Source organism: Ctenocephalides felis, unplaced genomic scaffold (genome assembly GCF_003426905.1).
Source record: "Ctenocephalides felis isolate EL2017-DRISC unplaced genomic scaffold, ASM342690v1 CF-g0.4_SCAFFOLD_01170, whole genome shotgun sequence".
Classification (NCBI taxonomy): Eukaryota; Metazoa; Arthropoda; class Insecta; order Siphonaptera; family Pulicidae; genus Ctenocephalides; species Ctenocephalides felis.
The window spans coordinates 31,037,345-31,051,547 of record NW_020537324.1 but is presented as its reverse complement, the minus strand read 5'-3'; the positions used below and the strand labels follow the sequence as shown (position 1 = coordinate 31,051,547).

Genomic DNA, 14,203 nt, shown 5'->3' with positions numbered 1-14,203 from the left:
CGTGCGTTCTGGAGTTATATCGTCAGGAAGGAAAACCCGACTTATTTTTATATATATTACGTAGATATTGAAGAATATAAAAATGCATTAAATACTACGTAATATTTTTATTAAAATAACTTATCTAAATAGAACCACAAATAAATTTTGATTTTAATTTTATTATTAAATTAAATAATCAGTCATTTTGAGCACAAATAATATTACGCAAATAAAAAATAAATAAGATCAGATTTTATTCTCATTTCGAATTCGCATCTATCCATTTCCTATAGAAACCAATTCTAGAATAAACTCCTGGATAATCTGGTTCCGCGCATCGGACACCAAAGGACACAATGCCTACGACGACGCCATTCTCAGTCAGGGGTCCACCAGAGTCACCTGTGCAGGAGTCTTTGACTCCACCAGGAACGGTAGCACAAATTTGACTTTCGGCCAGGTCGAGGTGTGCCATGTAAGCAATGTAGCAGTCGTCGTGGTCTGCGACCTGCAAATCTACCTGTTGTAGCTCTTCTGGGTATGGACCAAGGTACTAAATAAATGAAAAATAGGATTATAAAATAGGTATACAGCTTATTATAACGTTTAGTAATAATTATTTATAATAAAATTGGAAATTTCATTGATAGCCTCATAATTCCAAATAATGTCGTATTATGTATTTTTTGCCAAATGTATTATGTAATCAATTATATTGTAAATTTTTAAGGAAACAAAATACATAAAAGTTATTTTAATGTTTGAATCAATGTTTGAATACATATTTCTTGAAAATTATATTTACTCTTTTTATATACTTTGATTACGTCTCTGTTTATCCTTTCATGAACTTTTGTTCAGAAAGGTCTTCATTTACATATTAATTTTAATTTAATTTTTATAAATTAATACTGTAATAATTGTTACTCAAGTTATTTTCATTTGGTTTCTTAGTTTTTTTGTGTTTTCCAAATAATTTGTATGGTAAGTTTACCAATTCGACTAATGTATGGAATGTTTGAATACATATTTCTATAAAATTTGTTTTGACTCTTTACTTTGATTATCTCTGTTTATTCTTTCACAAACTTTTGTTCAGAATGGTCGTCATTTACATATTAATTTTAATTTAATTTTTGTAAATCAAACACTCTTTATTGATCGTTTCTCAAGTATTTTTCGTGTAGTTTTTGAGTTTTTTATGCTTTCCAAATAATTTGTGTGGTAGGTTTACCAATTTGACTAATGTATGGAAGTCTCTTGAAACTTATTTTAGAAACATAATTTAGTATCTTTCTATCATATGGATGTATGCATGCAATTTATACAAAAAATAATAATAATTAAGCATTAGAATTATTGATGAAAAATAGGGAAATATTAGAAGGTCGATACTGGATAAAGAAATTATGAATCTATTACTAAAATATCTAATTGCAAACTAAAGATCAAATTCTGTAAAATAGTCCAAGATTAAATGAAACCAGATAAATGCATAAAGAGACTAATATTAAAATTGTTAATTGCAAAATAATCAAAATTTTTGTTCAAATAAACAAAATTTAGTTTAATCTCTAAATCAATTATTGATGAGCTTAATATTAAAATTATTAAATGCCAAATAACCAAATCTTTAGTAGAATAGACTGATAATTTACAAAAGTACTTTGAAGTTAAATTGATGAATTATTTATCTAATATTGCAAAATAACAGCATTTTTAGTGAAACAGACTGATTTTAATTAAAGCTAAATTTATAAACAAGTAATCCACTATTAAATTTACTGATTTTCAATACAATCAATGTTTCAATGAGAAAGACTAACAAATTGAAAGACCGAAAAATTTATTGAAGCTAAATGATTGCAAAAAAATTTAATATTTAAATTATTACTTGCAAAATAACCAATATTTTATTATTGAAAAACATACTAAAATAAATTGAAAACAAATGATGATTAAGGAATCTAACATTGAACTTATTAGTTGCAAAATGATCAAAATTTCCACGAATATGACTAATTTTAATTCAAACTAAATGAATTCAAGGAGAAACCTAATATTTAAATTACTAACTGCAAAGTAACCAACATTTTACAAGTACAAACTAAAATAAATTGAAGATGAATGTTGATTAGAGAATTTAACATGGAAATTATTAATTGCAAAATGATCCAAATTTGAATAAAAAAGACGATTGAATATTATTTGAAGCTAAATGAGTGAATGAGTAATCTAATATTACCATTTTTTAATTATTCGCAAATAATTTAATTTTTTTTCGTGGGACAGATTATAATTGACTTGATTTTGAAATTTCAATTTTTACTTTAATTTCGAATTTTCAATTCACTTTTTAACTTTGAATTATTGAAACCAAAAGAATTTAATGGACAGTTAAAATTAAAAGCATTTCATGCTAAATATGATTACTGTTGCGTGTAAAAGTTTCCAAATTTTATTTATGAGCACTATTGTTTAGTTTACCAGATCTTAATAAAATCTTTAAGAATACGTTTTTTAATAGATTTATAAGATGTATTGTTATTCAAGTTAAATTCAACACATGTTTTTATATAACTTGTATATTTCTTTACATGTGAGTGGAAAAGACCACCCTGGTAAAGGCGTAATAAATGAAAAAGAGTAAATAAAAATGGTAATTCAGTTAGAAAAGCCATTTTACAAGTTATAAATTGAATAAATTGTCATTGCAACTTGCTGATGAATATTGCCAGATCAAGGTTATTTACAGTGGTATTGCTCTAAAAATGCTCCCATGAAATATATATTTTGCATTGGTTGAATAATGTAGCTATTATTTAGTACAATCCCTTTAACATTAAAGTAAGACGTTGGACCTGTTTTACACCTGACACTCCCATTTTACCCGCCTGTGGGGTAAAAAGGACCAGGATAAAAAAAAGCAAAGCAAAAAAATACATATTCACAATGATGAGAGTTTTATTGAACATAGTCAGATAATTGTTTGTTTGATTTGTGGTATTTGTTCTTAGGTAATTGGTTTGGTTTTCACAATATAATTGCTTAAAATCAAATTGAACCTTTGTGCCCCGCTCTACTCTATATCATTGAATGATAAAATGAAATTTACAGTTGCTTATAATCTATATAATAATATAATGGAAAACGCGTTTTGCTTCGTTCTTTACTTGATTTGGCTTTTACTATTCATGTTGTTACTTATAATTAATATTTAACTTTAGTAGTTGTGATAATGTATGAAGTCAGGAAATATTGTCAAGACGTATATCATAATAACAAAATGTATAGATATAAATGATTTTATTTAATAAGTAATAACTTTTTTTTCATACTCACGCTCAAACTACCCCATCCGGATACAGTGACCTTAGAATTTATTTCTGGCTCATATCCATCCTCTGCCAGTACCGCTGCTTTTATATTTTTATCAAATCTTAATGGATAAGCTAATTTCACAACAGCTACATCATAATTTGTGAACTTTTCATTATAAAGTTCGTGTACTGTAATGTCCTCAACATCCACGATTATTCCTCCGTGATAAGCATTTGTACTTCCAACTCTGACTTGAATTTCCGAATGATGAGTTACACTAATAATAGAATTTGATAAGGTAAATATTAGTATTTTTGTTCTAAACTTTTTTATAGTGCAACGTTATTTGATTTCAAGTTTCAAGATGTTCGGATAAGATATCTGCAATTTGCCACTTGTAATAAGATAATGAACATTAATCAATTGTAGAACATTCCACGGCAAAATAGTAAAACTGATGGGAAAATACGCGATGTTGAAGTAGGAACATGTGCCAGTAATTAACAACTGCAAACTTAATTAAACGATTTGTTCAAATTCGAGTAAAGTGCTTCAGAAATAATTTAACACTTAGATATTTTAAAAATAATTCTATATTTTAATGCATTTATTATTACTAGAAAATGCTGTACTGTACTTATTAATTCTACTTGAATAGATACGATGACTATGTGAATGATATTATCCGAACACTTTTATTAAAGAGTTGATAATGTAAGAAAAACATTGAATGTAAATTATAGTAAAATATCGACAATGAATTTATTAATGAAAGCTTTCATCATAATATAACATAAATCTGTAAACAAACATGCTGAAGAATCAATAACTCCAGGAATTTGAAATAGTGTCTATAATTACGAAGAGGTTTTAAACCATAATTATTATTATTATTTCAATCATAAATACTCAAACAAATAACTGTAAATTTATACAATTTTTCATATCTGCCTATTCAAATCCGTTCATTCGGGCTCACGAAATCGTGGACGAATTTTTGTATCCAAACATTCGTACATATACACATAGATATATATAAGCATATACATCCATTTTTAAGGTATTCCAAATTATTCAGGTGAATTTTTTGCGATTACTATAATTTATTATACAAAAATCTTAAAATATATGACGAGTGATATAAAAATTATTTGTGGCAATGGGTTTTTACTATAATAAATTATTAAAATCACTGAAAACTCTACGAATCTAACAATTCAAAACCATTCTTGAGTAAGATCTAACGCCATAATAAATTTTGGCATAAAAAATAAGTCTGTTAAATATTCAATATAAACTAAAGAGAAGCTCTTTGCCAAATTTTTCTTTCAAAACAAAAAGGTAACAAATATGACTTTAAAATCCGTCAGATCTAAAACTGCGCGTAGATATCTGAATAAGCACTAGAAGCAAATTGGTTAAAACCCAAAGGCAAAAATAGAAAAATGTTTTATCAGAATAAAATAAAATTTCTAGACTAGTAAGTGAATACTCATAATATACAGAAAAATTTAAAATTAATTGGGGTACAATTATAAAATAATCTAATAATGAAATTGTGAATATTAAAAAGTGTACGCAATTTAATAAATAAACTAATAAAATGTATTGACACATATTCATGTCGATGCTTAAATTATATTTAAACAAGATTTTTTTTGAGGTCTGTTTGCTTGATTTCAAATCTTTAGTATTTTTCTGATTGGCATTATTAATAAATAAGATGATGAACACTAATGATTGGTATCATTGGTATCAACAATATCAGGTGTAACACTTCGGCATTACAAAAAATATTTTAGATTTTTTTTAAAAGCTGTTATCGACAGCATTACTGCTATCCAACAAATTTATTACCATTTATACAATATCTATTTAAATTATAAATATTTTGTATTAGTTATTTTAAATAAAACTGCCAATTTGAAAAAAATTAGAAAAATTGTATATAGGGTACAGCAGGGCTTGAAAAAAGGCAGGTAAAAAGGTCCAGTACCGATATCTCAAAAAACGAGTAAAGTTAAGAATTTTTTAAGTACAGTATTTGAAGGGGTAAAAGTAGAGGTAAAAAAAGATGTATAAACAGACACCTTGATTTCGACGTTGCTATTAGGAGATAAACGTTAATGTTTGAAAATTCACAACAACAATATTTTTGTTGTTGTTAGTTTTTTGGTTGTGAACACTGTTGTTTAGTTTATGAGACCTAAATTCACATTTTAGGTATACGTTATATAGGATGTATTATTAATTTTGCGTTAGATTCAACAGTTTTTTTATATCACTTCTAAAAAATCTTACACGGAGGTGGAGTAAAAAGGATCAACTGAACATTTACCCACGCAAAGATGTAAAAAATAAGAAATAGTGAAAAAAGTAAATTAAGTTAAAAAAGCAATTTTACAAGAAGTAAATTGGATAAATAGTTATTCTAACTCTGCTGATCTAACAAAATACCAGATCAAGGTTATATACGGTGTTATTTCTGTAAAAAATGTACTCATGAAATTTCCATTTTCATTGTTTGAATAACATACCTATTATTTCGTAAAATCCCTTTGAAATTAAACATAAGACATGGAACCTGTATGTTTCTTGGCCGTCCCATTTTTATCGGAGTAAGAAGGACCACATGACAATTTATTTATTTATTTTACAAACCGTCAGTAAAATTGGGAGCTGGGAGTTTTACTGAACGTAGTCAGATAGTTGTTTGATTGATATGTGTTATTTTCAGTGATATAATTGATTTGGTTTACAAAATATAATTGCTCAAAGACAAATTGGAACTTTGTGGCCCTATATATATTTACCGCTCTACCCTATATATACTTACATATATATGTATTTGTGAAACCAGTATTTGAAATGACAAAAAATTGTAATAGTAGATATAACGAAATTTTATTTAGGTAAAAAAAGTATCCGAACGGAATGTATATTCAACATAATTAGTAAATTCATAAAAAATTAAAAAAAAAAACATTTTGTGAGAATAATCAAATTGAATTGTGAATATATATCAATGAAGTTATCTGTTATGCCGAATTATTAGTCAAAATTTTTTCTGTGATAATACGCGTTTGGATAATTTTCAATGTTTTAAATGATCTGAATTTTTTTAGACATTGTATATAAATATGATTTGAAAATGTTCAAAATATACTTACTCATTGAAACAGTGTGCCGCAGTAAGAACATATTCTTTATTTAAAATAACACCTCCGCAATTATGTTGATTGTATCTCAAAACTGATACTTGATAAGGTCTTTCATTAATTTGGGTAGTTTGTCCCCCGACAATTCTGTTCTCTTGGGCCCATGGCCATATGTAACTAGGTATTCTAAATCCTTTAAAATTATTAAATATATTTTTTATACCCTGGTCATAAATTGTGTACCTACATTTTTAAATACTTATAATAATAAAATCTTATAATTCATTAAATTGAGGCATTCTTTTTTCAAAATGTGTTAATATAAAAATTTCACTTACCCCAAGCAGAGGTGAATGCTAAGCAGAAAATGATGCTGATAAGCTTCATTATGAAAAATCACTTAAAATACGGATTAAACTTAATGCAGCAATGCCAATAATGTGCATGTGCAATTTATATATATTATCAGTAGTATTTCTTATCAAGCACTTCAAATTTTTACGAATGTCTGTTATCTTTTACAATCGTTTTTATAAATAAATGAATATCCAAACCACGTTTTCAATTAGATCGTCATAGATAATTGTGCAACATAGGAATTTTAGTCCAATTCTGGATCAAAGTGGACAATTCACTGCAAATGATTTTATAATTCATTCTCGAAAAATCTGAGTTTATAAATGGCAACATAATTGTTTGGACATGGGTTATTACTTTGTATATTCTAAACCAACATTGATATTTTTTTTTATTTCTTATAACCAATCTGAAACATGGGATCAATGAGGTTATTTGCTGACGGGTACAGGGCTATTGGAAATTTCCCCAGTGGGGAATTTCCTTACATAAATATATTGATTGTTAATTTATTAAATCTTGCGGCTACTGTCTATTTAATCTTCTCATAGGTACTTGTTTTAGCAGGTCTTTTATTAGAGTGTTTGGATGGTTGCGCTCTTTTGATGATATTTCGTACTTCTCTCCTTGATAACTTCCTGTATGAAGTTATGTAATTAAAAACAAATGAAAAAGTACGCATGTAAATAATAACATTCTAAAAAAATATATGCATGGAAGAAAAAGTACGCAATGAATATCAGTTAAGAAGAAAATGAGGTGCACGTAAAATGCTGTTCTACCATACTTTTTATTTTATTATTATTATTGAACAGCTTTCACAACTATTCTATTGTGTTATATGAAATTCAAAGTTGTGATATATTCCATGACAACCCAGCATTATTACAAGTCAATTTAATTTATGTCCTTTTTTTTAAAGATATTATTGCAATGATCTAACATGCTTCTTAGATTTTTATTTCAAACGAAGAGTAATATCACTAGTAGGATTTGTCAGATCAACTATTATTTTTTATTTTACTAATTTAGTCAAAAACTACTTTAAATCACACATTTAAAACTGCCGATAATTTTTTTGTTATTACAGATTATTCGAGCAAAAATAGAATAATCCGTTTTTAGACTTCTTACTTAATATAAGTTTTGGTATTTTTCAGGTGAGGATATTGACAATAAATAAATACTATTCAATATCAATTCCTGTGAAATCTCAATTTGTATATCAAAGTTATTGCAGCATTATCAATGTTGGGCTCACATGGAGCGCTCACATCAGGACAAAGCGTAAGCAAATAGACAAAAAATTTCGTGAACTTTACTGTGTAATTGGAAGAAGATCCAAGATGTCATATAAGAACAAGATTCTAATATATAAAGCCGTAATTGTACCAATATGGACATACGGTATCAAGCTATGGGCATGTGCGAGAACGTCCAATATAATAACAATTCAAAGAGCACAGTCAAAAATACTACGAACTATAGTGAACGCGCCCTGGTATGTCTCCAACGAAACAATTCGAGACCTAAACATTAAATATATACAGGAAGTTATCAAGGAGAGAAGTACGAAATATATCTTATTTATTTGTTTTATTTTCAGATTACACATGCAGCCCTTTTTAGGATGTAGTGTGAACATCAAATTTTGACTCTCATCACAAAAACATTGCTCCACTATTGCAGAAATTTTTGAGTATATAGATGATCAAATATGCACTTATCTGCTAGGTATCATTTAAATGTATTTTTAAATGTTTGAAATCGCTGCTTCCTATTACTTAGTAACACATATTGGAAAGTTTATGCAACTTTCTGTAAGGCAAAAAACCTCTTACATTTAGTTCTAAATTTGGTTTCAAGCGATTTACAATGAACGGATTGTCGAGAAAACATAAAATTAATATGGCAAAAATAAATTTCTTCACTAATAGAAATATCAATGAATTTATTTAAAAATTATACAAAGGGTACATGTGCAAGGAAAATTGTTAGACAGTTTACATTTTTCAAAATATTGTTAATATTTATAAAACATATATTCAATTTAATGGAAGTCATTGTTTTTGTAAAGCAAGAATCCAGTGTAGGTGGGGAATGGGTGGTGGGGATCCGCGAACATATGTTCCGTAAGATGTTACATATGAAAAAGGAAAAGCGGGAGTATAAGGAGCTACATATTTTCCGGATGTAGGTTTAGGCTGATTAACAAAAACTAATAATTTAGCTTTTTCGACTTCTTTCAAATGAGCAGATCTTGCCTCGACTACTTCAGGTGTGTCTTCCACTTGAGTTGGGACATCTCCAGAAATTGGGGCTACATAACCTGCTTTGGCCTGCTCGACAGCTTTTAAATGTTCAGCTCTAGCTTGAGCAACTTCTGGTGTATATTCAACTGCAGATGGGACGGAACCGGAATCCTCAGGCAAATTGGTGGCAGCCACACGGAATCCGTTAACTGCGTCGGCGGTGTAATGTACGCTTTGGAGTTTTCCTTCAGGGTCGACATAGGAATAGGATCCACGTGTCACTCCGTCTAGAGAGCGATGTTCGGTCTTTGAGTCAAAACCGTTGTTGTAACCGTATGCATATTGTCCAAAATCGTCTTGTGAATGATACTGGGTGCTCAAGTGCCCTCCTGCGACGTAAGGAGTAGCGAGGTAAGGGCTCGCAATGTATGGAGTTTGGTAAAGAACTTGTGGACGGGCGGACACTGCCGAAAAGGCTACTGCCACAAAACACAAAATTGATACAAGCGTCATTTTGTGTTCTTAGTATTGCTTGTTGTAACTATGTGTATACTATGAATATTCTATGAAAAAAAAATCGTTTATATAGCAATATGAACATACTATCCCTATAGACCTTGATAGTAACCAAGGCCGTTTTGTTGATCACAGGTATTTGATAACATAAAAGACGTTGTTCATGTACATGTGCATTTAAATTGTTGATGCATTGCATATGTGTGTATTTGGTTGACTCGTTTCAATTTCGAAATAAATAACTGCAGGTCATCGCTCTTGAATTTACATATTACTAGTTCAATTGATTTTTAAAATAATTAAGTTTTAATTTTAAACAAAAAGCCATTTGGTTATGTGAGTTTCTTGTATAAAAAGTAATCGAGAAATATATATATATATATATATATATATATATATATATATATATATATATTAGGGCGGGCCGATTTGTATGGGTAAAAAAGTCAAATAGGCACATATGATTTTCGTATACTAGGGATCAAAATAAGGTACTTTGCCGAAGAAACCATATCTCAAAAATGAATTCTGATGTCCCGTGCATTCACCCAAAGATTGGGTCAAATTTTAAAAAATCCTGTTTTGGCTTATTTAGAGCGCCTCAATAATGTCCAAATGTTTGACCGACCGCCAGTTACTTTGGAAGGCCGACCTACCCATGCTCCTGGTTCACCCCCTAGGATTTCCCTTTAGAGGTACCTCATACAAAAAATGCCTCATTTTGGGTCCTTCAACATGACAAAAATCTGCGAATTATTTTTATTATAAAAGTTATTTAATCATAAGATATGTTAATAAAACTATATAAAACTCATAAACTATTGTTTGAAGTCTTTTTTAGTTTCAAGCCTGGAAAAATTTGCACGGCTCTCTAATATCGTCGCCGTAACAGGCTCTAGCTAGCATAGACAAAATGCATTGGAAAAATTGAAACAAAGAAGAATATTAATATTATTTTTGTAAAAAAAGTTTTTTGTATGTGTATGAATTAATATCTGAAAAAAATTGTTTAAAATTTTTTTTTTTGCTGAGTAAAATACCAAAAACGATGATTTTTTGCAATATTTGTATGGGAGACTTCTAAGGCGAGGTCCCAGGGAGTGAACCATAGGCGTGGGTGGATTGTTCTTACAAAGTTAGTTGGGGTTTGTTATACATTTGGACGCGATTAGAGTACTCTGAATGAATTAAAACTTAATAATGCCACTTAATAAATAGATTAAACTTACATAATGAAATACTGCATTACTTAACTTTCAAATCATAATTATTGTATCAATAAATGATTTGATTGTAGTTGTCTAAAAACAATATTAAAAATTTGTGCTATTTGGATATTAAAACAGTCGAAATATCTAACTGACTATTTTATTGTATTTTTTAAATTATTGGAACAATATTAAACTTATTATTAGTTGTTAGTAGAATTTTGTACTTAGGCAAGCTGCGTGAACTTCACGATACATGTTAATAATCGACTTTTATCAACAATAATTAGATTTAGCTATTTTGATAAAATGTACAACTGGTTATTCCAAAGATAAAGATTTCGCTTTCATTGAAAACGATTTTCAATTGATATCCATGGAACATAGTTATAATATCTGTGATTGTGTGAATTAAATTAATCTGTTTAAAGGGCACAACTAGTGTGAAATTTTTAAACAATCGAATTTTCAATTTTTTCATATTTCGATAGGTTACACCTTCAAAAATAACATATCAAAATTTTAAATCGATATCTTAAATAGTTTTTGAGTCACAGCCATTTAAAGAGTATTATATAGTATATAGAATAACGATCATTTTATCTTTAAACGCTTTTTCTCGAAACAGCATTTTCCGAATTTGCTGCAGAGACTACTTAAAAACAAATGATTTGATCACTACCAATTTTTTTTACATGTTCTATATATAGTTCTTCGTGAAATGAACTATCAATTTTTTGATCGAATTAAAAATCGAATTTTGGCAGTCCAAAAACGACCCAAATTTTGGGAAAAATTCGACTTTTTTTAAAAAAAACGCCGTCATTTTGTCAATTTTTTATTTTTTTCTTTATCGTAGTTCATTTTACAGACAATTTTATCTAGTTTAACGAGATTTTTTTTTTAATTTCATCCACGTAGAAGGCCGGAATCACTGCAGCAGTGAAGGGCCTTTTTTTTGTCGCGCCGTTGGAGATCGACGATAACTTAAAAAATATTTAATTTTTTACTATGTATTCTTAAAATATGTATAAATATATTCCTAAAATTTTGAAATGATTGATAAAGTAGTTTTCTTAATATAAATTCCCAAAAATCACCTTTTTTTAGGCGGTTACACTAGTTGTGCTCCTTAACACACTTGATTTCATCCATTTTGTGATTAAAAATATATTTTATTATGTGTATATTATTGTAGATTCGCATAAACGAGCGTCAAAATCTAAAGTTTGATGAATTTTCATAATTTAACCGCTTATCGTAGGCATATAACATTTAAGTATGTTTCTTCAGACTACCTACACTTGCCAAAAACCTCTTTTTCAACATTTAATTACAAAGAAACGATCTTTACAAAAACTAAGCAACAGGATAACCAATCAATGTCTTTAGAATAGTTTTAGAATTACTAACATCGATTGAAAATTGTGTGATAAAACGTGGACAATTTTTTTATACTTTTCTGCTAATTTCGCGAAAACATAAACCTCTTCTTTGAGAAGTTATTTAAACATTTGGTTGCTCAATTTGGAAAGTACCAGTATTTTAATTTTATTTGTTAACGTATGATTTATTACAGATAAAATTCCTTAACTGGCATTTACGTCTTTTTTATTTTTATGTGTTTTTTTCCTCATAAAACCCAATATTAATAGATTTTCGAAATCTAAACTGTTATCAAACACGTGGTGTATGACAAGTACGCGGTAATTTATAATGACGTCTCGTAATCTAAAACATCTTAAATTAATATTTTAACTTCTCCTGCAATGGATTTTCCTGAGTAGTTTCACTGAATTAATAGAAAATATGTTGAGTATGAGTAGGTTCAGAATGATTGCAGTGCTAAATATATCTTTAAACTTAATAAATATCAATCTATTATCAATAAATATTATTGTTTTTAAAAATATTTTTTTCCTTATTATTAAAAAGTATAATCAAGTGAATTGAATCAGTTCCATACTATTTTTGGTAGCGAATATAACGTAATATAAATTTGTACTTCAGAATTATAATAAAATAAGTGCGTATTTTTTCTTTTACTTTGCTCACAGATTTTATATATAAATATATATTACATTTTTTATATTTTTTTATATTTGTAACTCGTTTAATATAAAATTTACATGATTGTAAGAATGTTTGAATTTTTTAAAAAGACACAAATAAAATTTTAACGCGTATCTTAATGTACGAGTATTTTAAAGTTTTTTCGTATTTTTAAGTTTTACGCGTTCGTTATAAAACGACTTCAATTCGCGACTTTTTTATACTTTGCCATACTGATGTTTAACTAAACAACTAAAATAACGTTTAATTACAAATTGTTCATTTTCTGGTAAATTATAGTTTATAAACAATACTGTTTATTGAATAATTATTATTATATTTTGAAGATGTATTCATATAAAATATAAAACTATTAAAAACAAGGAATAGTTAAGGGAGTATTCTAGTGTAGAAATTCAAAAAAATCGAATTTTTTATTTCATATTTTTAAAGTTTAACTATCTAAGAATATGAGTACGAGAAGGTTTTTGAACATTTGAATTATTTTCGGACATATATGCATTTTACTGACTGGGTCGTCATACTGGTTTTGGCTTCACGCAAAACTTTAAATGCGTTTTTCTCAGAACAGACTTTTTCAGTACTGTTGACACGATTTCTCGAGTTTTACACGACCGATTCACTTGAAATGTTCAGAGAGTCTTGTTTATAGACCTATCCAGTGGTGTTGTCGAGCCGGAACGCGCCGGAACGTCGTCGTTCCGGCAAATCATTTTTGGAAAGGAACGCGTTCCGGCAAGAAAAAATATAAAAAAATCGCTACATACAGAAAATAATTTAATAAGTAAATTTTATGAATTATTATTGAACTAATTTTTATTAAATGCTCTTATTATTGTAATAAACATACATATATGTGCACACAATGGGTTTTGTAATAATTTTTGTTTCTTTCCTTTTCGAACGGAACCGGAAAAAACATGAGAACCGGTTTTTGAACCGGTTTATGAACCAGTTTTTAAATTTCAGCGCTCCGACAAAGAATATTAGCACAACACCACTGGTTTCATCAAAGTCGTTTTTAATTTAGTTACAAATTGAGGTGTATGAACTGAAATATTAATTACAATACAGTAGTGTATTTCAAATTTCACATATGTTACTTTAAGACCGAAAAGTGTCTGATGCCCGATTATTTCGGATATAAGTTGGACTTGTTTCGGACATAGCGGGCATTAGTCGAATAAAATAAATAATTTAAGACATTCGTATAATGGAAATTGATTGTATCGAAAAAAGCAATTCTATAAATACAAAAGCATAAGAACTGCAAAAAAATGTGATATTTTAATAATTGGATGAATTTTTTGCCATCTAAGGCAAAAATATAAGCCGT

At 28.3% G+C, this 14,203-nt stretch overlaps 2 protein-coding genes across 2 annotated transcripts; both read right to left on the bottom strand.

The window, feature by feature from the left end:
* Nucleotides 1–226: 226 nt before the first annotated feature.
* On the bottom strand, nt 227–6,889 carry LOC113368025 (trypsin alpha-like). Its single transcript, XM_026609591.1, has 4 exons — nt 6,800–6,889; nt 6,474–6,654; nt 3,325–3,580; nt 227–535 (listed from the first exon to the last, which is right to left on the bottom strand). Exons 1-4 carry the CDS (start codon nt 6,846–6,848, stop codon nt 242–244), a joined length of 780 nt encoding a protein of 259 aa, XP_026465376.1. The 5' UTR covers nt 6,849–6,889; the 3' UTR covers nt 227–241.
* A 1,989-nt stretch (nt 6,890–8,878) lies between these two features.
* Nucleotides 8,879–9,583, bottom strand: LOC113367078 (cuticle protein 7-like). Its single transcript, XM_026608707.1, has one exon. The coding sequence runs from the start codon at nt 9,581–9,583 to the stop codon at nt 8,879–8,881; it is 705 nt and encodes a 234-aa protein (XP_026464492.1).
* Between the last annotated feature and the right edge of the window lie 4,620 nt (nt 9,584–14,203).

Excerpts from the sequence above, each read along its gene's own strand:
- LOC113367078 (XM_026608707.1), bottom strand. The coding sequence starts at position 9,583 with ATGACGCTTGTATCAATTTTGTGTTTTGTGGCAGTAGCCTTTTCGGCA.
- LOC113368025 (XM_026609591.1), bottom strand. The coding sequence starts at position 6,848 with ATGAAGCTTATCAGCATCATTTTCTGCTTAGCATTCACCTCTGCTTGG. Across the intron at positions 6,655-6,799 it reads AGCATTCACCTCTGCTTGGG|GATTTAGAATACCTAGTTAC; the intron begins GTAAGTGAAATT and ends ATAATTTTAAAG. Across the intron at positions 536-3,324 it reads CCGGATGGGGTAGTTTGAGC|TACCTTGGTCCATACCCAGA; the intron begins GTGAGTATGAAA and ends TCATTTATTTAG.